The sequence below is a fragment of the Falco cherrug genome, chromosome Z, assembly GCF_023634085.1.
Source record: "Falco cherrug isolate bFalChe1 chromosome Z, bFalChe1.pri, whole genome shotgun sequence".
In the NCBI taxonomy this organism is placed as follows: Eukaryota; Metazoa; Chordata; class Aves; order Falconiformes; family Falconidae; genus Falco; species Falco cherrug.
The window spans coordinates 16,019,599-16,046,218 of record NC_073720.1 but is presented as its reverse complement, the minus strand read 5'-3'; the positions used below and the strand labels follow the sequence as shown (position 1 = coordinate 16,046,218).

Genomic DNA, 26,620 nt, shown 5'->3' with positions numbered 1-26,620 from the left:
ACCAATTAAGGGAATGGGGTGACTAATAACAAACCCCAACCGTTTATTGTTGGTTAAATTATTTATTCTGTGTATACTATGTGTGGAGGCATAGTGTGTCGGGTTTTCTGACAGCATAATTCTGTTGAAGTTGGTTGAATTGTGCCAGCAAAGATTTTTATTCTATAATACCTGCAGCAAGTAAATGTAGTTCTTTAATGAGAAAGTTCAAATCAGTAGCAATTAGTATTCCCTAGGCCTAATTTTCCACCCCATAAAGTGAAGACTAATTTAATTAGAAAAGGTGAATTTGGGAATTGTGCTGGTAGCCGATCATTTCTGCTTGGGCTTCATTGAAAAGTTTTGTCTCGTCCTCTTCCCTTTTGAGTATGTTGTGATAGCAGTTACAGCACTGAGTGCAGTGTGATTCATCTGTGTGCTTCAGGATTTTTTTTCATTTTGCCCTGTGTTTGACTGTGGTCTCTTTATGAATTCTAAAACGGATGTATTAAATAATAAACTGAAGCGAGACAGGGCATGGATGTGATTGCACCACTTGTTTCATGAATACAGTAGTCTGAACTTTTAAAATACTGATTTGACTGTCTCCTTATCTTGTGGATAAGGATTTTCTGGATGTGTGATTCTGCTGTCCGTGAACACTGAGGCTGGTGTCACTGTGGCTGTTACTGCCTCTTCCTTACCACCTTGGACTTAGATATTTCACAACTTGTCTCTTCCTGTCTGTTTACCCCAGGGCTTTTTTTAGGGATTATCTGAACCTGATCCCGTGGTCTTTGGTTTGTTAATCTTTCCTTTCTCTTTGCTGCTTTTAGGGTGGATTTGTTTGTTTGTTTATTGTCACACTGCAAGGCACAGTAGGAAGGTAATTGTCTAGCGGATGTACTCTAGACTTTATTATTGATCACATTGTGCAGTAACAGTAGGATGTCAAATTGAATTTTAATCTCTTTAATCTTGCTTCATTGGTGGTGGCTGCTACATGCTGTGCCCCTACTGATATGTCATACCTTGGGTCTTCTTTTGGGGTTCTTAGACTTGGGACATTCCTGAAAGTTTAACTAGTTTCTGGTGATAAAGCAGTTTGGAAATTTACTTAATTTCTTTTTGAGTAGGTTGTTTCAGATGTTTTCTTTGACCTGTTGCTTTAACATTATACATTTTCTCTGTGGTCAAATGCAAGTACAGCCCTAACCAGTAATGTCTGTTTTGTGGCAGAGTAAGATGTGCTCTCTGCACCAGAGACTTGTCAGGGAAGTCACTGGACATGTCTGAGGGTCTGTACTGCAGGCATCTGGCCACAGCAGGGTCTTCAGCTAGACCACCCTGAACTCAGACATAAAAGGAAGGAAAACCCTGTTGTCTGTGGTGCTCCAAATAGGTGATGTTTCAAATGTTCTGTGTGTGGATCAGTGCCATTTTGTGCTGAATCTGTTTCACGAGCTGTAGAGAATTCTAGATCTTCACATCTTTCTTGCAGTCAATTATTATGGTTCAAATGTTTTGATTTATTTTTGAGCACACTATGGAGAAAATTCAAGCCAGCTTCTGGGTTAGTTTCCTTAAAATTCACGCTTATGCTTTGTACTCTGACATTTCATTACCAGCACATTGTTTCCTTCTGTTTGGATGGCAATTATTTATAGGTACAAACAACTGTGATGTAACTGTACGTGATAGATTTCTTCAAGGTAGTTGTACAAATCGGGCTCTTAAAATGTTAACTACTTCCAACTTGTATGTATGTATGGAAGAAGAGGAAGCATCTAAAATAGCCTGGTTTAAAGAGTGGGTCTGTTTTGTTCCATTCCTTAGTTTTCTGGACTTGATCCATTGTGTATTTAATATTTGAGACTTTGTTAATAAAATATCTCACTGAATATTTCTTCCTAAATATTTTCACTTTGCCTTTTCTCTCTGTAGGTAGAAGAAATTGTTGATATAGGAGCATTTGCCCCAGAAGACATTCATGTTCCCAAAATCTATGTTGATCGTCTGATACAAGGAGAGAAGTTTGAGAAGAGAATTGAAGTAAGTAGCTGAGCTCTTGGTCACAAGTATTTCAGCTTGGGGTGTATTTTAGAATTTACAGGATTTTTTGTTCTAGCCACCAAGTCTTAGCACTGAGAAAATAGTGTGAGAAAGACCTGTCAGCGTTTTGCTAAATGCTGGAGCTTAGACCAGCTTAGGTAGATAGTAGTTAGGATGAGGCCTGCGGATTGGGCATTGTTATAGCTCAGCCTTTCTGGTATGGGTCCTTGAATGATTTAGAGCAACGTCCTGAAGTCCTGGATGGTTTTAACACAGTTGAAAATTTGATGGAAAATGTTATTTCATTCTCCTTCCTTCTCAGTTCACCTTCTGTAGACACAATAAGGAGAACAGTCAGACTAAGAGCTGACTTTGACAAATAGATGCTTTCTTTTCTACTGGAAAGCTTTTGACACGGGCACATAGGGCCAATCTCAGCCCCTTTTCTGTCATGTATTGAATTACATTACACTGCAAAGGTCCTGGAACCTTTCTTTCCTTTTCTTTAATCTGGAATGTTTTTACCCAGTGGTATTTCTGGTCTGAATAAAAAATGGCAATAGCTATTAAAAATTGCAGCAATAATACTCCATCACTGAAAACATTCAAGAAAATTGTGAGTATGTAATTGCTCTTCTTTGCTTCTGTGGCTTTGCCTCACTCAAGCTATGTCCCTGTATTCATTTTGGTGATATGACAATGCTCTTAAAGTGCAATTGAAAATTCTGTATTTATTCTGTGTCTCCATACTCTGGAGGTGGGAATTATTCGAAATGTCATCGGAAGAGCTGGTGAAGGGGGAGATACATTGCACAGGGAAAAAAGAGTCTTGAAAAAAAGAAGTGCAGAAAGAAATTGTAATAATTAAACTTTTAGTACTAAAATCAAGTCAGAAAGTCCTAGGAAGTCATACAAGGCCTTTTCTCTACATAAACTCTTTCATGAATGTTAACATTAAAAAGCTTTTTTTTCTCGCCCCTCCATCTGTTCATTCTGCAAAAGCATATTGCATGTTGTTGAGTATTTGACTGGAAACAGATGTGTCAGACTTTTTTTTTTTTTCTTTTCTCTGGGCATGTTGCGTTAGACTGCAGTTAATGGCCTGTTTCCTTCTTCTGAATGGATGCAATATCTCACAGAAAGGCTTTTTACCTTGCATGAGAGAAATCTGGTTTGCATTTATTAAACTACTGTTCTTATTGCAGTTTGTCAGTGGATGAAGAGATGACTGTCGACCTGATTGTCTTGACTGCATAAGTGAATACACCTACCTAGTCAACTGTCCCCTTATATGCTTAAGAAAAAAAGGAAGTGAGAAGCCGGGGGTGAGGGGTGGGGTGGTGAGGAAAGATAGTATAAACTGCACAGAAAAGTTGTAACAGATTGATTTTGTTTGTGTAATTTTGTAATTCTCTGTGGCGCCTCTCATTAATAGAGGTATAGGAAGGAAATGGAGGTATAGGAAGGAAATGGCAGATTTATTTACTCTTCCGTAAAAAGATTATGTATGAAAAGTGGCTATACGTATGAAAGCCTCGAGTATGATAAGTGGCAAGAGGAGAGATGAGGAATAAAGAGAAGGTAGCCTGTCATAATTCTTACTGGCCCTAAATGGCAGTTCCTGCCTAATTTGGCTCAAATGTGGTCCCTCTAGTGCAAGCCCTATTTTCTATCCAGCCTTCTGTTTGCTGCAGAAAAACTGTCTGTGATTGTTCTTACTTTTCCATAACTAGCAAGTGAAACAATTCTAAGGAAAATAGCCAAGGTATAAAAAGATAGTTGCTGGAAAACTCAAGAGGATTGTTACTGACTTTCTGACTGCCTAAAAGGATAGTGATTCCCAACATGGGGGAAAAAAGACACTGCCAAAATTCTTCTGTGGTGATGAAGAGGAACAGAGGGTAGTTTTGCCTGATGCATCCATTATGGCCTGAAGTAGGAGAGGATGTGAAGATGTGTAGTGGTGCAGGACATGGTGTTGCCCAGAGCAGTCTTACATACTTGGGAGAGATGTGCAAAGGGCATAATCTATGTAAACAGTAATTTACAGAAAAAGTCTTATAAACTTCTTGAGTGTCATACCATTTTCACCTAGATGTGATTTAGAAAGCATCAATGTAAAGCCAGAAATATCAGGAAACAATTCCAGGCAGATTTGTGCAAGTATATACAGATTTATATTTGAAAACTTAATTGCTTAACTCCAGATGTCTTTAGATGACTGGCATTTGTCTGTCTCATGCATGTAGATCTAGAACAGCACAGCTGAATTAAGTGAATGCAGAAAGAGAGCAGTATTTGTATTTTAGGCTGACATTTTACAAATCTTAGGTATCTCTGGGGTAATGAATCTCAGTAATGCTTGATGCCGCCTTAACCAGTTGTCTATGTATTATGTGCTCTCTCTCAGCCTTAGTAATACGAAGAAATAACATTGTGCTCTATGGCTAATATTGGAGTTATTTGATGACTCCATTGGCTTAGATAAGCTTGAACTGATACAATAAAAGGTCGTGTCTTTTTAGAAGATGGGTAAATAACGTTACTCTTGGACCAAGTACATCAGTGCAATCATAAATCAGGCTCTTGCGTCTTGAGAAGCAAGAATCTGGATTCTAATCTTTACTTAAGATTACTTCTTCTTTTGCAGCGCTTATCAATTAGAAAGCCTGAAGACTCAAAAGCCAAACAAAAACAAGGAGACAACGTGAGGGAGAGGATCATCAGACGGGCTGCTTTAGAGTTTGAGGATGGCATGTATGGTATCCTTCAGCTGTGCTGTAGATTAAAGTGATGACTTACTAGAATAACAACCACAGCTGGTTTGTTTAAGACAATTACCAATTACTCATTGTCTTTCTTGGAGCCTGGGGTTCTCTCATTTTATTAACACACTATTGATATAGATGGGATGTTAGGACATAGGGTACCTGGAATTTTTATTTAGACATATCTGGAGAGTTTGTTAGCTGTTGAATGTTTTGGAAGAATTTCTTGAAAAAGTTATGTAGGCTGGAAATGAAACCTACTTACACTGTGGATTTTTTATCGTGTAAGGCATTAGACAGAATGCAATTAGACAGTCCAAATGGCAAAATAAGTCATCACAATTATGAGCCATCTAACTAAAGATGAAAGTGTTTGTGAAGAGAACAGTTCTAACCATAGTACATTGATAACTTTTTTAAATTTACTAATTTGCAGTAGCTATGTACTGGTTTGTGCCTTAATCGGTTCTTTTCAGCTAATCTGGGTATTGGAATTCCACTGCTGGCCAGTAACTTCATCAGTCCAGACATAACTGTTCACTTACAGAGTGAAAATGGAGTCCTGGGTTTGGTAAGAATATATTGTGGTCACTTATTGAAGTGTACTTACCTTGCAGTGACTAGGTTTTATTCCCTTCCCACCCCCAGTTTGGTTATAATCATATTGAAATGTATGCCGCATTGCATGATCATAAAATTCCCCTTGTAGCACAAGGAAGTTTTTAAGGAAATGCTTATTTCAGAATTACAGAGCTACTTTCTCAAGTATGTTCTTAAGTACATGTTTTGCTGGAAGGAGTCAGAAACTTCAGTAGTTCGCAAGACCAAACCTTCTAAATCTTCACAAACACAATTTTAAATACATCTTAAAGTGGATAGTATTTTCATTGTTGTATGGCTTTATGAAGTTGCACCAACATACTTTTTTCTGAAAAATGTCTTTCACTTTGGTTAAAAACAAAAAAATGAAAACCCAAACCCAACCCAACCCCCAAACCAGACTAACCCCCCCTTTGTGATTGCTTAGTAATTCTAACAACCTCTAAGAGTATGCTCATCTGTCCTGATGTTAGTTGATTTAGATTGTGGCTTGTATCATCAGGGATGTTGCTCTGCTACAGATAAAAAAATGCATGTCTGTGATGATCAGTTTTCACTAAAAAGCATTAGAAATAATATAGCAGTTATTAATTGTATCTCAAAAGATATTTTAATATAAAACTGACATATGTCTATGTTGTTGTCAGGGTCCTTATCCACTTGAAAATGAAGTAGATCCAGACCTGATTAATGCAGGTAAAATCTTTTAAATAAATTTAACTTACTGAAAATGATTATTCATTGTTAATTTAAAAATTTTCTTTCGATTCAGTATTTGATCCCAGACTTTTGTTTCATTTACTTACAAATATTAATGTGTTTGTCTTCTTTTAAGTGAAGGTTGTTTTTGACCAATGGAGATGTTTAGAATTCTGGTTTGAGAGCTTATGCTTTGATGCATTTTAGTAGCTACTGAAGGCAACTCTCTTGCAGGTCAGGCAATAAAGAGTCAAATCTTCCTTTTCAGAAATGAGGTTGTTTTGTGAAGCCTGTATGCAAACATGAATTTGTTTTCCTGCTACTTTTCACCTTGTGTCTTCTAGAAAATGGTGTTTGACAATTTAGGTTTATGGTCCTCAGCCTGCATCTTTCTACTTAGCTTTCACTTTATCCAAGGGTTCTTGCTCCTTGTTGCTGCTTGCAGGCTGTGTTCTCTCTCCCACTGCCTTGGGTGGGTGCCTGATAGGGTAAGACAATTCAGGTAGTTTCAGCCAGTCTGGATGTTAGCATGGTGAGTTCTTGTTATCTGACTGCAAGACCGTTTGTATGACCTTAATCCTGTACTGTTTTGTGTGTCAAAATTTAATTTCCATACAGTGTCTTGGCATATAATAGACACCAAGTGAACTCAGTAAATTAAAGCAGGTAACTTGGGTCTCTATTTTAACTTTTCTAGTGTTTCCTTCCCTTTTCCCACCCTTGTAGTTCATCTCATTGTCTTTTTCCTTGTTTTCTAGAATCTGTATAATGTTGTCTCATTCTTCTTCCCCTTTGTTGTTACACTAACTTTTTCTTCACAATCCTGGTGCTAAAGTCTTTGGGTTTTTTTTTTCTCTCAAGTTTCCCATGCTTGGTTTAGAATTTCACCTTTGACTTATTTCTTATAATAAAAACCTTTCCAGAGTCTCTCTGTACACAAGGTTGCTGCTTAGACTGATTCAAAGTGCTGGCAGGAAAGGAAAGGAAAGAGAGGGCTCTGGACAGAGTCAAAATAAGACACTTCCCTGTGCATTCCACTGTGCAGAGAACAGTACAACACACAGAAGTACATTTTCTTCTGCACTCCAACAAAACAGAAGTAAATTAGATCTGTCATTTATTTTTCTGTATTCTACACGGCTATCACTTTAGACCATTCAGTCTGGTCTGCTTGCTCTTGTTTGCAACCTCCCTGTCTCCTGAAGATGGTCGGTCTTTGTTTCAAAAGAGAATTATCTCTCACTTTCTCTGTGAATAGAGAGCTGAAGTCCACAGAGATTTCTTCGTCTTTAGTGTCACTGATGTCTTGTCTGGTGGTCAAAGAGTGGGCAATCCTCTTGTTAAAAACTGTACCGATGTGCTTCACAATTCATTATGATTGATTAGGTTTACAGGTGACATACTAAGTGTAATCAGATCCATAGTTCTACATAATCCAGAGGAATTTTTTAAAAAAGAAATTACTTCTTGGTTAGTAGCTGTGACTTCATTTGTCAAAGAGACAAAGTACATACATACTATAGCTTATTTCTTTTTTCCAGGTAAGGAGACAGTCACTGTTCTTCCAGGTTCTTCCTATTTCTCTAGTGATGAATCATTTGCAATGATAAGAGGGTACGTAACAACACAAACCGTGATCTTTTGAAACATGAAAAGAATAAACTGAGTCAGTGACTGAAGTCATCAGTAATTATTTGAAATGTGGTTAGCGTTTAACTACCTGCAAAATGATCATGGATTTAATCTATGGTGGTTTAGAGAGGATTAGGTCTAGCTATTGGAAATAGAAAAACAGTGTAACTAATAGGTACTGTAGTTATGTTCCTGTCAACCATCACCTGGCCATATATAAACACATTTACAACTATATTTTAACAAACTACTTTTTGGTCATTTCCAAGTATCTAATCTGTACTTGCACTCTGTATATTGTTTTTGCTCAGCTTGCAACTGTGATCCTCATTCCACCTCCCTAATGGAAATTCACTGTCTGCACCTGTTTCTTGTTTGTTTTTTCGGGAAGGAGGTTGGATGCAAACAAACACTAAATCCTAATGGCTCTGAAAAGATGATGAGTGCATGTAAATATGTGAAAGAGTGCACTTAAAAGTATGAGTTCAGAGCTGATTGACTGTGCATGCAATTAACCAAAACCAGACAAAAGTAATAATATTTTTAGAGGCTTGGTGGTCAGGCAGAAAAATTTGCATCAGTGCTACATCTAGAGGGGAAAAAAAACCAACTAAATGTGTGACAAAATGATTGCTACCTCTGTGTTATGCCACGGTTTTTATATTGATGAAATAAGAATGTGAAAAAAAGCTTGTTAAGATTTGTGGGCTGTTACTTGAACATGATATACTAATTACACACTTTCTGCTGCCAGAGGTCACGTTGATTTGACAATGCTTGGAGCTATGCAGGTGTCCAAGTACGGTGACCTGGCCAACTGGATGATTCCCGTAAGTAGGCATTTGTGCTACTGTCAGTACACTATATTTAGCATAATGTAAATGTAGCTGGGGGTCAGGCAAAGGAGAAATTGGATGAAGCAGAGGGATTGTGAAGCTTAAAGCATTAAATAGAGTATTTAAGGTTAACAGGCTTCCTTGCGTACCACTTGCACCAAGCAATCAGGAGTCACCCCTTAAAATTATGCTTGTGCTAAACACTGTGAAAAGCTAAACATGATTTATATAAGCCTTTTTCGTTCCTCTTGGAAGGAAATGTCACAGGTTTTTTGCTGAGGGCTGATGCTTTTTCTTGAGGATGACAAGTCTTGTGTAGTTGTACCTAGAGCAAGAACTTGAAGAAAGCTTCGAAATAGCATGTAGCTCATCATAAAACCTTAGAAAACAGTCTGTATTGTTTTTCTCAGTGGTCCTGTCAAAGAATCACAGCATTGCCATTTTGCATACATCTAGGAGGCAGCATACTGTTGTCTTTACTTGAATAGTCCTACGGGTTTCAACAGTAGAAAAATAAGCAAAGTATAAGTAATTTAAATATAAGTAATTTAAGCAGCTGATGACATTAAGCCATTCTGTGAACACAGTTTATGTTTTAACATTGAACAATGTACATATCTTTCACATGGTTTACAAGGTTGATATTTTCAACAGCTTTCAATATGGTACTTTCTGATACAGTTTGTATAAGAGATTTCTAGAAATTATTTTTATCCTCGTTTAAGGTATTGAGGCGTATTTCTGTCTGAGCAGTGCTAAAGGTCTCAGGAGAGTCTTTGAAAACTGAAAGCTGAGTGGAGGAGGAAAGAAACCAAAATGAATGTCCTGTCTCTTGGAGAAGCATTAGTTGAGCCCAGAAGTCTGTGTGACTTCTCCAGCAGGCCTGTGAGTGCTCAAGTCGTGGAGCAGTGGCTGGAGCACAAGCTGCTTTCAGTGAGAGGGGACGAAGACGGGGTCTGTACAGGCAGATGTGGGAGAAAGGATTTATCTCAAGGGCTAATCCAGGTGTCTGTGTGATTGTGGTGGATGTGAAGGAGTTATGGCTAGGTTGGAGTATGGCACATAGGAGATAAATCCGTAAGAAGAGTCTTCCTTAGGTGTTCTCACAGCACAACCCAGTTTTACCATCACAGAACTGGGACAGGCCACTGCTGGCTAGATCTTTTCAGACCCCACTGATACAAGTACTAGCTTTTTCAAGACTCTTTCCTGCTTGCAGTGTCATCCAATTAATATCCTGAAAAATACAGTCTGAAGATTAATGGCTGATGTTAGTACATCTCTCTAGGATTCTATGTGTGCTTTCCTATTGCTGTTTTTTCTTTTGATGGAACTCTGTTTTAAACGTGATCCGATGGTCAGACATACCATAGGAGTCCAATATGATGTACATTAGGTGATACTGGTTAGCTTTGCATTGTCCGATTCCAATTTCTTTTTTTTGTCTTGAGTTAAAAGAACTTGTCACTAGAACACAAAATAATTAAACCAGCCTCCGCAGAGGAACCCCCACACACTTTGAAATACAAGGGATAATTCAAATTACATTTTTAACCCTAGGTTTGCTCTTTGAGCCCAGGCAATAATATGATAGTGTAAATTTTCAAGGACATGCAACCTTGGGTAACTGAAATGGATGTTCACTGATTTATCTGTTGCTCTGTATGTCAAAGGTATGATAAGTCACTCAAATTATGTATTTTAAATAGCTAAATCAAACTTTTTAGTAAACTATTTTTGCCACATGTTTCATGTAAATAAATGGTAGGTAGTCTACATTTTCAGTCCAGTACTGCAGATATATGACACTGACAAGCTGAGTGGGGTATATTTCCTTCATATCAGTCTAAGAACTACTCTTACTGGATGAAGTAGCTCTGGTTTTGTGAAAGCACTTTCTTCACATTAACTTGTGGTGGCTGTGTTGTCTTATATAAGTAGAAATTACTTGCTTACATAGTGGTTTTTAAAAATTATTCTGAATTATTACATTTTCTGTAAAAATTTTGAAGATAGATTAGAAAAATATTTAAAGGTAAATTGTTAGTATAAGCTCAAATATTTTTTTTGTAAATAGTATTTAGAGATTTTCTTATAGGCTCAGTGCAAGATTATTTTAATCTATACATGTTTATTTTGATTGTCAGATAAATCCTGGTTTTGTTTATCTCGGTTGTCTTAGACTGACATTTTCTTTATACTTTTGCAAAATGAAAGTCACTATGTAAGTGTGGCTTATATAAGTGGCCACTATATAAGGCTGTGGGCTGAATTTTAGGTAGGAATAATTGCTTTGTTTGCTTTGTCATTGCTTTTGTAAATTGAAGTGGTAAGAGGTGTATACTTCAAAATACCTAAGCAAACAAATAATAGATAAAGACTCCTGCTCTAAAGTATTCCTGGTAAACCAGCAAAAAAGCAGGTCTAGTGATAGCTTATTAAGCTGAAATGTTTGAAAAAAGGCACTGCTGAATCATCAGTGGGTAGATTTTAATGCCAAAAAAATCCCAGTAATTTCAACTGACCATATTGGTAACGCAGCATATAAAATTTCATGCAGTTCCATCTGTGCTGAATCTAAAATTTATTCACTAGAGCGTTCGTTCATTCTTGAAAAGCAGTATCATGAGCTGGAACAATGTACCACTTCTTTTCTTGCTTGGTTTTATTTTACATGGGGTGACTTTTTTATTTGTTTTTTTAAAAAAAAGCCCATTGTGCTGTATTTCCAGTTCTGTTTTTGTTTTGAGCTCTGTTCCCTTTGGCTTTTCCTAAGACTTGCCTGCTATGTTCCAAAGCTTTTTAGCAAGCAGTATTTGGGGGTTTATTCATTCTAATATTTGTAAATAGAGTTGCAGGACATTTTAAATTAAATCTTGCAGTTAAAATCAACACGTATTGCCATTTTCTCATGCCAACTTTTGTTGGTTTTCATAGCTTGTCTTTTCTGTTTAACAAACTTGGTCATGGTTAACAAGCATTTTCTGAACTTATAAACTACATGTATTTATATTTCATACAACAAAGTATGTTTTGATGTTCAAGTATTAAATCAGAAATTAAGTATGTGTTCAGAGTACACGCACTGTTATCTTTAGAGAAAATGGTGAATATTCAACTTTTGCTGTATTCAGGTAAACTTCAAAATCAGGGTATTTTCCACGGATATTTTCCCAATGTATTTAGTTGACTATCCAGAGCTTGTTTGATTCCTGTTAGCACCAGTTTCCAAAGATATGTCACAAGTGGAGACTATCAGTATTACTTTTGTGATATTTTCAACTTGCTAGTAACACCTGTGTTGAAGCAAAACATTTAGCAGTCTAAACTTCTTCTGAAAACTCCACTTTAGCTTTTGTCCTAGATTTAGACTGATCAAAAAGTACAGCATTCACAGTGCTTTCAGGGTAAACTAAGTAATAGTTGCTTTTCCAGTAGCTTTGTGCACTTTTTACTTTCTTTCATCATACTATTTACCATATAGAATTTAAACTCATTTTTCCAATCACGATGTTGAAATTCATTTACTGATGGGTTTTGTGGCTTGTCTTTCAAGATCTGAACTATCAAAACACAAAGTCAGTATTTTGCATTAATAAGGCAGATTCATTTACAAATGTGTTTCTTGAAACATTGAACTTTAGCTTGTATTCTAAATTTTTCTCAAAACTGTGCAGACTTTTATATTCCTTCCTTCAGTGCTTTATCTTCTTCAAAAGATGATGATGTTAGTTTTGTATCCAAATCGAGGGCATTATTTTCCATATCTGAAATTGCTTATTTTGCTTATGAAGATGTCTCTCCATTCTGTTCGGCCCCAAATTCATGAATAACAAGTATGTTTTCAAAACAGGAAAGTGCAAAATACAACTTTGGGTAGCTTTTATTTGTCTTGTTACCTTTGAGGTGTACCTTTTTACTAGCTTACACTATGAGGGGTCTTTTTGCTATCGTCATTTGCCACGCTTATTAACCTTTGGCTGTCTGCAAACTTCTTTTACAGTGAGTTTGTATTTCTGAGTAAATATACTTGATTTCAGCAGTCATTTCCCTTTGGTTACTTTGTTTTGAGATGTTTGTCAGGTGATCAGGTGATTCTTAATCTGCTTTACTGATGTGTTATTTTATTCTATAGTACAGACTTTTAAAATAGGATTAACCAGCATGTGGCATTCAGATTTTCCTGTTACCCCAAATCTGGGTTCTTCACCCAGTGTGCAAGAGCCTATCCACTCACAGAACGGTTTATTGCATGTCTGCTCAGAGATGGGTGCTAGGCAGTAAACCCATGAAGCTAGCCCACCTCTCATCACATAGCAAAACATTGTATACATAGACTTCGAACAATTAAATATGACTAATTGTAAACAATTTTGATTGGTTCTTACAGGCCTCATCTCCTTTTAAAAGTACAGCATTATTTTTTTTCTCACAGCACTGTTCTGCGGGGGCGGGGACTTTGTTAGTAGGGGGCTTTCTTGGCTCAAGGGTGGATCTTTTAGTATGCTAATTAGGATAGTTCACACATAGTTCAAGTAATTTTCTGTTTGCTGTCATTAGCTATTTGGTTCTTCTTGAGCTTAAGTTGTTACTTCTTAGCTTGAAGTATTTATGGTGTCTGCTCCTTCTCCAAGGCCATGTTTTGTGAACTTTTTGTAAGGATTAACTACCATCCTCTGTTTTTCGAATTATTTCTTGGTTTTGGCTATAGATATGTCATTTTTTTTTGCTTTTTCTTTTTTTAAAAAGTAAATAATTCCTGTATAATTCCTATTTTTCTTGTAAATAAGATCACAGACTCACAGAATGGTTGGGGTTGGAAGGGACCTCTGGAGATCATCTAGTCCAATCACCTGCTAAAGCAGGTTCACCTACAGTAGGTTGCACAGAATCACATACAGGTGGGTTTTGAATGTCTCCAGAGGAAGAGACTCCACAACCTCCTGGTCCAGTGCTGTCATCCTCAAGGTAGAGAAGTTCCTCCTCATATTCAGGTGGAACTTCCTGGTTCTCAGTTTGTGCCTGTTGCCCTTGTCCTGTCACTGGGCACCACTGAAAAGAGCCTGGCCGTGTTCTCTTGACACCCACCCTTAAGATATTTGTTGTCAAATATCTTATTTGTTGCAGTTGATTTGTTGTAAGATGATATGTTATTGTCAGTTAAGTTGAATTATGAGCAAGATACATTTTTTTTAGTTACAGGATTTGTGTAGGGTGATACAAAGATCGATTTTGCTGAAAACTAGTGTAAGGAAACTTTAAGCTGTATTTCATTGTAATGTTTTAAATGTAGCTGTGTGTTTGGGATTGATTTAAGTATTTCTTATACACTGTAGCTTTTGGGTTCTTGGAATTATGGTATTCACCATTATTTCAGAGGCAAGTAATAACTCCTAAGTTTTGTGTTTTGGCTAAGCACCATTTTGAAGCTGTCCGTTCTGTTCCATAAGAGCTCGATAACACTTGAGGTCTAGATCATGCATATGTGTATTTACTTGCACTTGTTAGGAACTGAGCTAAGGAAGGCTCATTGCAATAGTTACAGCCCTTTGCTCTTATCTGCTATTTTCTAATGGAGAGGAAAATCCTGTGGGTAAAGAAAGAAGAGGATAAGACTATTTTAAGCACATGCAATAAACGGTGCTGTTCATTTAGGCAGAAGTTATTTCCTCAACACTGGTGTTTACTGGTAATTTTATTCCATTAAGCACTAATACTTAATGGCTTTTTGTCTTCCTTCCTTTGGTATTTCTCTAACTAACAAAAGGGTTTCTGTGAAGGGAGAGGAGGAGGAGGTGGGAAACTTCTGAGTAACCCCTGGGAACAGAGAGCTAAGGTAGCTAAGAGATATGGAAACGCTGAGGAGACAGCCATGCAGTAGGGCAGAGAGGCCAGAGCAGATGGGAGCCCACGGCTGCTGGGAGCTACTGGATGGAGACGCATTTTGCTTCATGAGCGAGGGACACAGTAGCTGACCTATCTGTGTTTCGCAAGTTACTGTCAGAAATTTCTGCCAGCCAGCAGCTTCACTGCATCTACAGAGCAGCAGCATGAGCATGCACTGTCGTAGCAGTCCTGGTTGCAGTGGCAGTTTAGATTGTCTCACTTGGGATTTTAGAGGTTGTGGGATTGACTGCACATCTCCCTGCCTGTATGTGATTTGTTTGTAGTTCTTCTACCAGTGACTTTTTGAGACCCTCAGAATAGAAGCACTTCATGGAACAGTTTCTGCTGCTCTTCTGGTGGCTACATCTTACTATGAAGTATTGGTTTATTTTCTACAGCCTTCCTAATAGAAGCTACATGACTCTTGTTGCCATTGTGACATGGATCAGAGGCTGGGCATAGGTCAAAACAAAACACCAGAACTTCTGAAATGTCTCCTGGTGACACCAGGGACTCTGCCTTCTTACCGTGCATTTCTGTACATTCCCTAGCCAATAATGTGACAACTGATATGACTGAAGAACCATTGAACCAGTAATGGAGGAGCCCTACAGCTGGCAGTTGGTAAATCTGAAAGAGCAAAACGGATGAAATGTCTGTGATATCACTTTTCAGTAGGTGGAAACTTACTAAAGGTGAATAGTATAACTATGAAGCATATCATTAATGAGAGGGTAACATACTCAGGAGGACTACAGGGATGTCACGATGTTATGCAGGGAGCAAATTAGATGGGCCAAAGCCCAGCTAGAATTTAGTCTGGCTACTGCTGTAAAAGGTGATAAAAAATGTTTCTATAAATCCATTAACAACAAGAGGAGGCCTAAGGAGAATCTACCATCCTCTGTTGGATGTTGGGGGAAACAAGGTGACAAAGGATGAGGAAAAGGTTGAGGTACTGAGTGCCTTCTTTGCCTCAGTCTTTAACAGTAAGACCAGCCCCCTGAGCTGGAAGACAGGGGTGAGGAAGAGCAGAATGACGTCTCCACAGTCCAAGAGGGAACAGTTATTGATCTCTACCCTGCTTACACCTGCACCAGTCTATGGGGCAGGATGGGATCCACCTAAGGGTACTGAGAGATCTGACAGAAGAGATCACCAAGCCACTCTCCATCATATCTCAGCACTCCTGACAAACTGGGGAGGTCCCAGAAGACAGGAGGTCAGCCAGTGTAATGCCCATCTACAGGAAGGGCAGGAAGGAGGATCCGGGGAATTACAGGCCTCCAGCCTGACCTCGGTGCCAGGGAAGGTTATGGAGCAGATCATCCTGGGTGCCATCACACAGCACGTGCAGGACAACTGGGGGATCAGGCCCAGCCAGCACAGGTTTGTGAAAGGCAGGTCCTGCTGGACAAACCTGGTCTCCTACAAGAAAATGACCCACCTAGTGAATGAGGGAAAGGCTGTGGATGTTGCCTACCTGGGCCTTAGCAGAGCCTCTGACGCCATCTCCCACAGCATTCTCCTGGAGACACTGGCTGCTCGTGGCCTGGACAGGTGCACTCTGCGCCGGGTATAAAGCTGGCTGGCTGGCCGAGCCCCGAGCGTGGTGGGGGATGGAGTTACATCCAGCTGGCGAGGGGTCACCAGTGGTGTTCCGCAGGGCTCCGTGCTGGGGCCGGTTCTGTTTAATAGCTTTATCGACAACCTGTACGAGGGGATGGAGTGTCCCCTCAGTGAGTTCAGAGGTGACCCCCAGCTGGGGGGAGCGTTGATCTGCAGGAGGGCAGGAGGCTCTGCAGGGGCGTCTGGGCAGGCTGGAGCGATGGGCCCAGGCCAGTTGTGTGAGGTTCAACCAGGCTGAGTGCCGGGTCCTGCCCGTGGGTCACACCAGCCCCCGCAGCGCTGCGGGCTGGGGGCAGGGGGCTGGGAACTGCCTGGGGGGAAAGGGCCTGGGGGGGCTGGTCGGCAGCCGGCTGGGCATGAGCCCCCCGTGTGCCCAGGTGGCCAAGGAGGCCAGCAGCACCCTGGCTGGTGCCGGGAACAGCGTGGCCAGCAGGGCCAGGGCAGTGCTGTCCCCCTGCACTGGGCACTGGCGAGGCCGCCCCTCGACTCCTGTGTTCAGGTTGGGCCCCTCACTGCCAGGGGGACACAGAGGGGCTGCAGCGTGTCCAGAGACGGGCAGGGGGCTGGTGCCGGGGCTGGGGCACAAGGCTGGTGGGGAGCAGCTGGGGGAACTGGGGGGGTCAGCCTGGAGAGGAGGAGGCTTAAAGGGGATCTTACTGCTGTCTACCTTGAAAGGAGGTTGCAGCAACATGTGTGTCAGTCTCTTCTCCCAAGCAGCAAGAAGTAGGACAAGAAGAAATGTCCTCAAGCTGTGCCAGGGGAGGTTGAGACTGGACATTAGGAAAAATCTCTTCATGGAAGGGGTTGCGAAACATTGGAGCAAGCTGCCCAAGGAAGTGGTTGAGTCACCATCCTTGAGGGTATTAAAAAGATGTGTAGATGTGGCACTTAAGGACACGGTTTAGTCATGGACTTGGCAATGTTAGGTTTATGGTTGGACTTGGTGATCTTAAAGGTCTTTCCCAACCTAAACGAATCTATGATTCTGCTGAGGTACTCAACATCTTTGCCTTAGACTTCAGTGGCATAGTCTATATGGCTAGTGGTAGAACTTGAGGAAGGGTGGATAGTGCCCATCGTAGAAGGCAACTGAGGACTCGTAAGTAAATTGGTCACGTGTAAGTCCACGAGGGCAGACAAGTTATATGCAAAGGTGCCAAGGAAACTGGCAATTTCCTAAACCACCAGGCTCAGAGCCTCATGCTTAGCAGTTCTTTTAAGAAGCAGCAGCCTCAGGGATGATACTGGGACTGATATTATTAACATCTCTATTCCCTACAAATAATATAAAAAATACAATTTTGAGCAAGAATATTAGCTTGTATATTCTTCTGCTGGAGTATAAAATTCATGTTTTGGTAGCTAAGGTAATGCAGTTAAGGGACTGGGAACGAGGGTGATGTAAATTGTCCAGGGTAATGCAGTTTGCATAGATAGATCTGGATTGTTTTTGGAAAATGTAAATATATTATCACTGAATTTTAGAAGCAGCAGCCTTAATTTTTAATGCTCTGAGCTGGAGTAGCCAAAGCTAAAGGATTTAAGTGTTAATAATTAAATAAATTGAAAGAAAATTATACAAAAATTCTAAGCCTTATCAAAAAGCATTACCTGAAGACATGAGGAAACCCAATGCAAATTTTTAAAATAATATTTTAATTTATGATCTGTAGAGGTCAGTATAACCTAAAGCACTAGGAGTATAATTTTATACATTACTGGTGGTTTCTCTGCCGAGCTTCAACGTACATCTTTTGCATGGTTTTTAACGCTTCCACTATGAGGTGAACTGCATGGCCGTTGGTAGAAACATATAAATGAAAGTAAACTGTCAGAGGCCAGCTGAGTGTGTGACTGTGGGAGGGTTTTTTGTTCTTGTTTTTAATTACTGTTTGTAGTGCTAAACCTGAGAGCAGAGAGCTCCACAGCAAGAGCTTTTCTGACTTGAAGTTACCATTTTTAATGATGAGAGAAAGGACACATATCCCTGAATGCCTGAGAACACTGTAGGTCTTCTCCAAGGAGCCCTGTTGCAGGCTATTTGCCACTTTGCTTGAGTAGTAGTGTCTTTGCACAAGGCTTATTTTCATTTTGAATCCAAACACACTGTCTACTAACTTTCTTCTAATATTTCTGTTGCACTGAGTGCATCAAACTGTCACTGTTTTGTTTCAAGTTGTAGAACAATGCCAGAAATTTTGAGAAACATTTTAACTATTACCTGTGCAATTAAGCACTACAAGTTAGCTAAATTGTGTATGAACAGAAAACACACAGGTTAATATGCTCAGTGACTGTGTTTCTCTTAATAGTAACGGCAAGTTGTCTGATGTCTAGGACACAGAATCACAGAATCATAGAATGGTTTGTGTTCAAAGGGACCTGTAAAGGTCATCTAGTTCCAACCTCCCTGCTTCCACCAGACTTGCTTCCAACCACCTTCCACTAGACCAGGTTGCTCAAAGCCCCATCCAACCTGGCCTTGAACACTGCCAGGGATGGGGTATCCACATCTTCTCTGGGCCTCACCACCCTCACAGTAAAGAATTTCTTCCTAATGTCTAATTTAAATCTACCTCCTTTCAGTTTAAAGCCATTTCTCCTTGTCCTGTCACTGTAGGCCCTACTAAAAAGCCGCTCTCCAGCTTTCCTGTAGATCCCTGTTAGGTATGGAAGGCTGCTATAAAGTGTCCCTGGAGCCTTCTCTTCTCCAGGCTGAACAACCCCAAATCTCTCAGCCTGTCTTCATGGGGCAGGTGCTCCAGGCAGACTCTGACCATCTTTCATGGTCCTCCTCTGGACTTGCTCCAACAGGTCTGTGTCCTTGTGTTGGGGGCCCCAGAGCTGGATGCAGTGCTCCAGGTGAGGTCTCATGAGAGTCAAGTAGAGGGGGAGAATCACCTCCCTTGACCTGCTGGCCATGGTTTTTTTGATGCAGCCCAGGATACAGTTGGCTTTCTGTGCTGCAAATGCACATTGCTGTGTCATGTTGAGCTTCTTACTAACCAACACCTTCAGGCCTTTCTGCTCAGGGCTGCTCCCAATCCATTCTCTGCCCAGCCTGTATTTGTGCTTGGGATTGCCCTGACCCAGGTGCAGGGTCTTGCACTTGGCCTTGTTGAACTTCGTGAGGTTTGCATGGGCCCATCTCTCAAGCCTGACATGTGGGGCTTATACAGCAATAGCTGAACAAAGGAGAAGGACAGGACCTGCAGTTACCTAAAGCCTCTTTGAAGATCTACATTTCAATGGGATATTATTTTAATATGATGAGATGCTAGGTTTTTGCAGACATCATGTGTCTTGGAATGAAGCCCACAGTAGTATATCAGCTTACTGCTTCTTTCCCAACAAACACATGCCTGGAAGCCTGCAGAGCCCTCGCAGCATGTTATCACCACCATTGGAAAAGTCTTGAAGCCTCAAAGGAGAAAGGGACTGTATTGTGTTAGCTGTATTTCTTCCACCTTTTTGAGGGCTTTTTCTATCAGTTTTGTTTGTGTTTATTTCTCTTCAGGCTGCATGGAAGGGATGTAAGAGCTCACTGTTTGTATTTTATTGATACTCTCCTAAATTTTCAATGTGGGAGATGGCAGCTCTGCTTTAGGCATCTATATAATGACAGCAGCTGAAGAAGTTCTGCCTGTCTCGAAAATACAAGCATATGTCAAAAGTCTCCTGATCTGTAGGTTAGTGGTAATAATTGTGACTATTATATGGAACCATCACTTTCAAGTGAGACTAGTATTATGTTGGCAGTAATATTTAATTATTATATGCTAACCTTTGTGTTTTGGAAATAGTGTGCAAAGGTAAATGGAAGGCTGTCCCAAACTGTCCCATTACAATGAAATGGCATTCATCACTGTAAAGCAAATCCATTTCAGTGAAGCAAGCATGTTACAGACTGTTTTGAGTTGCTCCTGAGATGCAGTTTCTCAATGTATTCATTTCAATTTCACTCATTCGCTCAAATCTATTGCCAACAGTTACTTCAAATCAGTTTTATATGAGAAAATTAAGGAATGAAATCTGACCAATTTTATGCTGCCTTAATTTTCTGGTTATAGAAAGTGAAAATATAAATATCGTTAGAAATATAGTTAGTGCACATATTTGTGTATGCTACATTTTAGGAAAGAGTTATTAATAGATTTTGCCAAGAAGTATCAGTCACTCAAGAACTTGCATTCCATTTTTTCAAATATACTTCTTAATTTTGCTTTTTATTATGTGTGCATGTGTGTTAGGAGATATCTGTTAGTGTTCTTGAAAATCAGGTCATTTTCTGTATGGCTTAACCATACAACTAAATCTTTATTTTGAACATATCTTCACCCTTTTGTGCATGTAGGGCGTGCTCAGCTTTGTTGCATTTAGCCAGTATTAACTCTTTGTTGTGTTGTTGCATTATCAACTCTGAGATAAAAATCCCATTAATGATTTCCCAGCATTTCATGGTAATGTTTATTCAGTCATATTCTCAGAGTAGAATCTAATCTAGCTGTCATAGTTGACAGTGTAATTACAATAATTCTGTAATTGTGCCATATAAGGACATAAAATCAGTGGAAAATAGCACAAGGAAGTGTGTTTCAGAACACTGTAATCTTCAGCTTTATCCCTCTTTTTTGGTACAGTCTTCAGTCTTTCTCACTGAAGAAACTGAGAATGAAATCTGGAAGAGTTGTGGCTTTCATTTTAGAAACAACTGTAAATGTACCTTAAACATTGGGCAGGATTTAGCAATGGCCAAAGGACTGTCATCTACATTTTATGTACTTAGAGTAGATTTATGCGTACATATTTTTTTAATACTACCTTCTGGTCAGTATCCTTTTTGTACAAAGCTAAGGTCTGTGCTAATATGCACTCCCCCAAAACTGTGAACCAACGACATTTAATCCCACAACAAGTGATGGGATATTTTTGTTAAATAGCTATATATGGCTCTTGATGACCTCCTACTTGTGCTGTGCATGTCATTTGAAGCTGAATGTGCTCCTGAAGCTGAATGTCTGTGAAGACAGACAGTACCTATATAGAGAGGAAGACCTGTGTGACTGATGTATGTTAGTAGTGAATATGCACCACTGCAGAGAGGGACAGAGCAGAAAGCTTTGCAGTGGTCCCAAGTTCATTCTTTTAACTGCAGTGTTAGCAATATTGATGGTGGTGAAAGAAGTATCTTGTATCCATCCACTGCATTACCTTCATTTCTGCTTTTCTCTGTGGAGTTCATACTGTTCTGGTTACTCTAAATTTTAGTAGCTGTCCCTGGCCTGATATAATAGTTTCCTTTCCTAAGAAAGCTGAGACTGGTGATGGATTCTGTACCTGCCACCTAATCTGTTTCTGTGGCCATCAGAGACAATACTGACATTCTTAAAACCTCTACTCTTGTCATCCTAGCTAGCTTGTTCAAGGTCTTCCAAGGGGATGCCTGAAAATTCTGATTGAATGGGGAGCCTGCGTAAAGACTGTAGTTTAAACTAGAAGCATTCATTATTTTCTGTAAGAGTTTTTGAAATAGTAGTTTTACTAACTTTGAGCATAATGTTAGGCATATGTATTTTTTCTTTTATTTAATAGAAGGAAAAAGTATTTAATCTGAAATTTCTCTTGATTTAATACCATATTAGGGCAGTTGGCAATATGGGCAAGGACTGTCAACAGGGAAGTAGCTCAGTTCCTTTTCAAACAGGTACACATTTTCACCTGGGCTGTCCTTTGATATTCAATTTGAAATGGGGTTATTCAAGTTTTTATTTCCATCTGCATTCTAATCCTTCACATTCTGCATTTACCACTTAGAAGTTTTCACTCTTTCTGCTTTTTTTAGCATCTGCTTTGCTGTACTGTTGATGTGATATCTATTTATCTCAAAAAAAATTATGTTCTTTTAACATAACCAGATCAGTTCAGATGCATTTTGTCCTGTGATGTTGGGAGTAGCTATAAAATTCAGTTACGGAAGGAAAGTCCTTCCTCCTGGAAATGAAGAGGAAAGGTGTAAAATGCCAGCATGGGTGCAAGACCTTAACAGTGTTTGAAGGCTGCCGAGTTCTCTTTTCTCACAGCCATCTCTTTTTAGTCTGTTTGGATTTTCTTCTGAATTGCTTCCTGCTTGCCATAGCATCTTTCTAACTTGCAATACCATTGTGGAAAGACTTCACCTTCTCTTGAAAAACATCTTGACTGTCTCACTCATCTTGGAGTACTCATAAGCTTCTGCTGGAATACCACAGGCTGTCTTGGATGCCACAAGTGACCAAACCAACAGGAAGGTTTAGGATCCTGTTTAGGAATTACTGTTAGGCTAAACTGCTTTCTCAGTCTCTTTAATATTATATTTTGATCACTCAAATGATGTTCAGATATGAAGACATCAGATGAGAAAATATGTACCCTTCCCTCATACTTTCTTAAAGATGCCCCATCATCATAATAACAAAATAATGCATTTTGCAATAAGTAGGCATTATAAGAAATTTTGCTAATTTTGTGTGGCTTTATGGCTGTGATGAAGCAGAAGGGCTGAGTATCTTAACAAAAAAAAAAAAAACCCAAATCCATCACATCCATTAATTTCCACCTCTTGCATCCCAAGATTATTTGGACTGAGTTAGAAAGAACTGCTGATGAAGAATTATGGGAAAAGCAGAATTCTTCCCTGCAATATGGACCTTTTATGGCAACTGAGAAGCTATGAAGAAACTGAGCTATTTTCTGTCCTCTGCCTAACCCTCTGTATAAGTATTGCCAACATTGGACCACCCAGGGAGCGCATGGCCAGTTCAAAAAACTTTTCTTCTCACTTCAAGCTCTTGCTGATGAAATGTGCTTTAAAATAGTGCTTCAAATTACCAGTGCTCTCTACCACTGAACTGTCTTTCCTTCTGTTTTCTTAAGCTAGCCGCACCAATGTAATTGGAAACTAACCAAAATAATCTTAAATAAATAAATGAGGGGGAGGGCATGCAAACACTGGACCTTACCAACATGATAAGAAGGACCAGGAAATCTGTACACGTAATTTAGCAGCTGGTTGTTTGAAGCACCTACTTTTTATTTTTTAATGATTTTTTTAAAACAGTTGAGCTTTTTACAGGTCATTACGCTTAAATACCTTATCAAGTAACCAAATGCAGACAGTTTTACTGTCTGCAATTTGCCTTGTTTAATCAAAATCAAAATAAATACAAGTTAACGTTTTATTGAGGTGAATTGAATAGTTCCCACTTCAGCTAGTATCTGGCACTATAAACCAAATCTAGTGTTTTTTTGAGATTTTACAACAGAGTTGGCCATTGCAAGTGGTCTTCAGGTGGAGAAAATGTTTATTTTAATGACAGAGTAGATATTACATGGAAAATATTTAAATAAACCACTCTGACTTATGTCAGATACAATTAAATATGCTATTAAAATTTTAAAGAAATATAAATTGCTTGTAAATGTACAGTGTTTATAAATATCAGAACATACTTGTCCTAGGCAAAAAGGAACAAAATGTCTTTTGGGAATCACCTTTTAGTCTCAAGCATTTTAATTCTAATTTAGGATGCAGGTGTCCCCTCGAACAGGATGGTGTTGGGGAAAGTGTAAGTTGTGGGAGTTTGGTAGATGCACTGAGAGTGATGTAAGGCTCTTATGCTTTGGCTATTCCTCAGAATAAGAGCATGTAATTACTTGGCTAGTTAGAGTTAATGCTTGATTGACTTGCTTTACCAGGCACCTGACAATGATGAGTATGTTTGCCTAAAAAGAAGAAGCAGATAGAGCAATTTAAATGTCTCTAAGTCCTCTTCAACTGAACTTTCATTTCCCTGCTTCTGCATACACAAAGGGATGAAGTCTTTTCTCTCAATCCTGCATGACAGCTTCTCCAGCAGTAGAGTTGTCATTGTCCTTCATTGGCACTTATTTCTTCAAATATTTCCTAGTTGTTATAGGTCTTTACTAGTTAATATAACTAAAAGGCCTGGAAAATGAACTAATGGCATTGTCAGGGCAGGTGTGTTGATAGCATAATCCTCACTGCAAATGAATTTGGAGTTGCTGGGGAGATAATCCATCATCTTCAGCTACTATGCATTATCTTGTCAGTGAGCCTCTGGCAGGCAGGTGCGAAGTCACTGCAGTCTCTGTAAGAGCTCTGTATTTCCAAATAGGATGGAGAATGATCTGAGCAGTGCCAGAAAGTTAAGGACAGAGGAAAACCTTCTCATCCCTTTCAGATTTGTATTTGCAAATAAATATTTAGTAGTATTGTTAATTAATGTGATTAATATTCAATGCTGATCTGACTAGACAAATTCCAAAGTGGTTGTTCATAATAGATACAGGAACATGTGATTTGTTCGTTGCTGTGCAAACAGTAAGAAAACTCAATTAGTTTTGGGGTGTGTGTGTATATACCTTCATTATGATCAAGAGACCATAACTATCAAGAGACCAATGAGTTGCTGGTCTGGCAGCTTAATGAGACAAGTCTCTTCCGTATGTTTTATATTCTGGACCCTAGGTGCTGATACTAGCAAGGTAGTGAATCACATAGCTACTAAAAGGAAGCATAAGAGAAAAGCTTTATACTAGGAAGTTTTCTGGTCATTTAACCATACACTTTTAGATTTTATATATAAAACAGCTTACACTGTATTACTGTTGGTAATTTATTGTAATTACAGATTATAACCAGTCAAAAGAGAGCAAATAGAAAACAGTTGACATAGAAATTAATTTTTTTCAGTCTGTGAAATTCCTTGCCTCATGTTTCCTACTAAAGTCTCCTATCATGCAGGTGTCTTGATGTTCCATTCTCCTTTCTGCCTTCCTCAACATCTCTGGAGTGGTATACGAGGTTATTGCCTTGTTTGTTTTCTTGGGTCTAGTGCTTGTTTTCCAAAAATGACTGCTTTGCTTATACTGATAGAAATCACTGTAAGTACAAAGTTCTATCAGAAGTGTGTCAGGTCTGGACCTCTTACCTTCCAAGATCAGATGCATTCAGTTTAAGACGGTGGAAGCAGGCAGGGGTTGAATGCTGTAGCATGATGGAAAGTACAAACAGAGGTAGCTGAACACCAAGCCATAATACAGCTGCTGTGATAACAGGTGCAATTCTGACACTCTTTAAGATAAGAATGAGGCACAGAGGCAGAAAGCATTGCTTGGTTGGAGGGACAAACAGAAGTGAATACTGATCCCCATTCATTTATTTGCCCATGTTCTGAAATGAAATCGACAGACATCAGGAATAGAACAAAAAAATCTGTGCTGATACATTGATAATGAGCCATGGTTTTCCAAACTGGCAGGTGGAGAGTTCTTGAATGCTCTTGTTGCTACACTTCATACGCAAAGATTTCTTTTGAGGAAATAACGACATTTCTACCACAGGAGAATGAACACTGCTTTATTAATGTCAGGACCATTGGAAGTAAATTCATCACTCCTCCGTGTCGGGCCTTCCATTGAGCCAATGATATTACTGAGATTTAAGTTACATCCCAGGACACCAGCCACAGCAGTGGATCTTTGTTCTACTCATCGTTTTTCTCCTATTTGCGTCATATAAAGCCTAGAATGAGACAGCTGTTTTTGCTGTGGTAAAGCTCTGTTAGTGTTTGGATATGGTGGCAGTGAAATAGATGCGCTTTACATGCAGGAAAAAGTGAATATCATGTGCTGTTATTGCAGCCAATATACTGCATCTTTCTCTTTTATTTTTTCAAATAGTAAAAATGTAAAATTTTGATTAAAAATTTGATTTTAGGGTAAGATGGTGAAAGGAATGGGGGGTGCCATGGACCTGGTATCCAGTGCACAGACCAAAGTGGTTGTTACCATGGAGCACTCAGCTAAGGTAAGGCTCTGCCGCTTTTTTCTAAATAAGTGCTTTGGGCTGTACCAAAAGAGAGAAAAAAAAAAAGAAAAAAAAGACATCTTACATTCATTCTGCTGCTTTGAGGACTTGACAGTTTTGCTGTTAGTTATTATGGAGATCCAGAAGGGGGCTAGGTTACTATGGTCCCTTTTCTCTAGTAAGTGAATCAGTCACCATGGAAAAAAAATGAAATATTAACTCAATATTTAAAAGCAGCACACATTTTTTAGTTACTTCATGCAAATTTAATGAGAGTGGCAATTGCCAGAGCTACAGTAGGTGCTACCCCAGAGGTTTTATTCTTCACCTAAGAATAATTTGAAAAATTAAGTTCCCCACGGTTAAATACTTGTTATGATGGAAAGGTATTTACCTTTGAAGTTGCCAGTCAAATTGGTACTGACAGGTTGATAGGACACATCTTTTTGGCATAATGAGATGCAAGCTGCCTTCCATCATTATGTGATAGAGGTTAATCTAGAGACTTCTTTGTGATGGAAGCTTTGTAGATATAAAGGCTCCCCCAGAAGGTCATAGGAAACTTGTCATTTGAAACTACTAAAGTGGGACTGTCCAAACTATGAGAAAAATGTACTGAAGGATGAAAATCTCTGTTTTCAGGGAACTGTACTGAATGTTTGAAAAGGAAC

At 39.2% G+C, this 26,620-nt stretch overlaps 1 protein-coding gene across 1 annotated transcript in view; it reads left to right on the top strand.

Annotated features, from left to right (window-relative positions):
• The window catches only part of OXCT1 (3-oxoacid CoA-transferase 1), an 86,136-nt gene that overhangs the window by 43,689 nt on the left and 15,827 nt on the right, over positions 1–26,620 (top strand). The window contains exons 8-14 of the mRNA XM_055699092.1: positions 1,924–2,031; positions 4,682–4,793; positions 5,276–5,370; positions 6,047–6,095; positions 7,640–7,712; positions 8,485–8,560; positions 25,860–25,949. Of these exons, the coding sequence (XP_055555067.1) occupies positions 1,924–2,031; positions 4,682–4,793; positions 5,276–5,370; positions 6,047–6,095; positions 7,640–7,712; positions 8,485–8,560; positions 25,860–25,949 (603 nt within the window). The remainder of the gene's footprint in view (positions 1–1,923; positions 2,032–4,681; positions 4,794–5,275; positions 5,371–6,046; positions 6,096–7,639; positions 7,713–8,484; positions 8,561–25,859; positions 25,950–26,620) is intronic.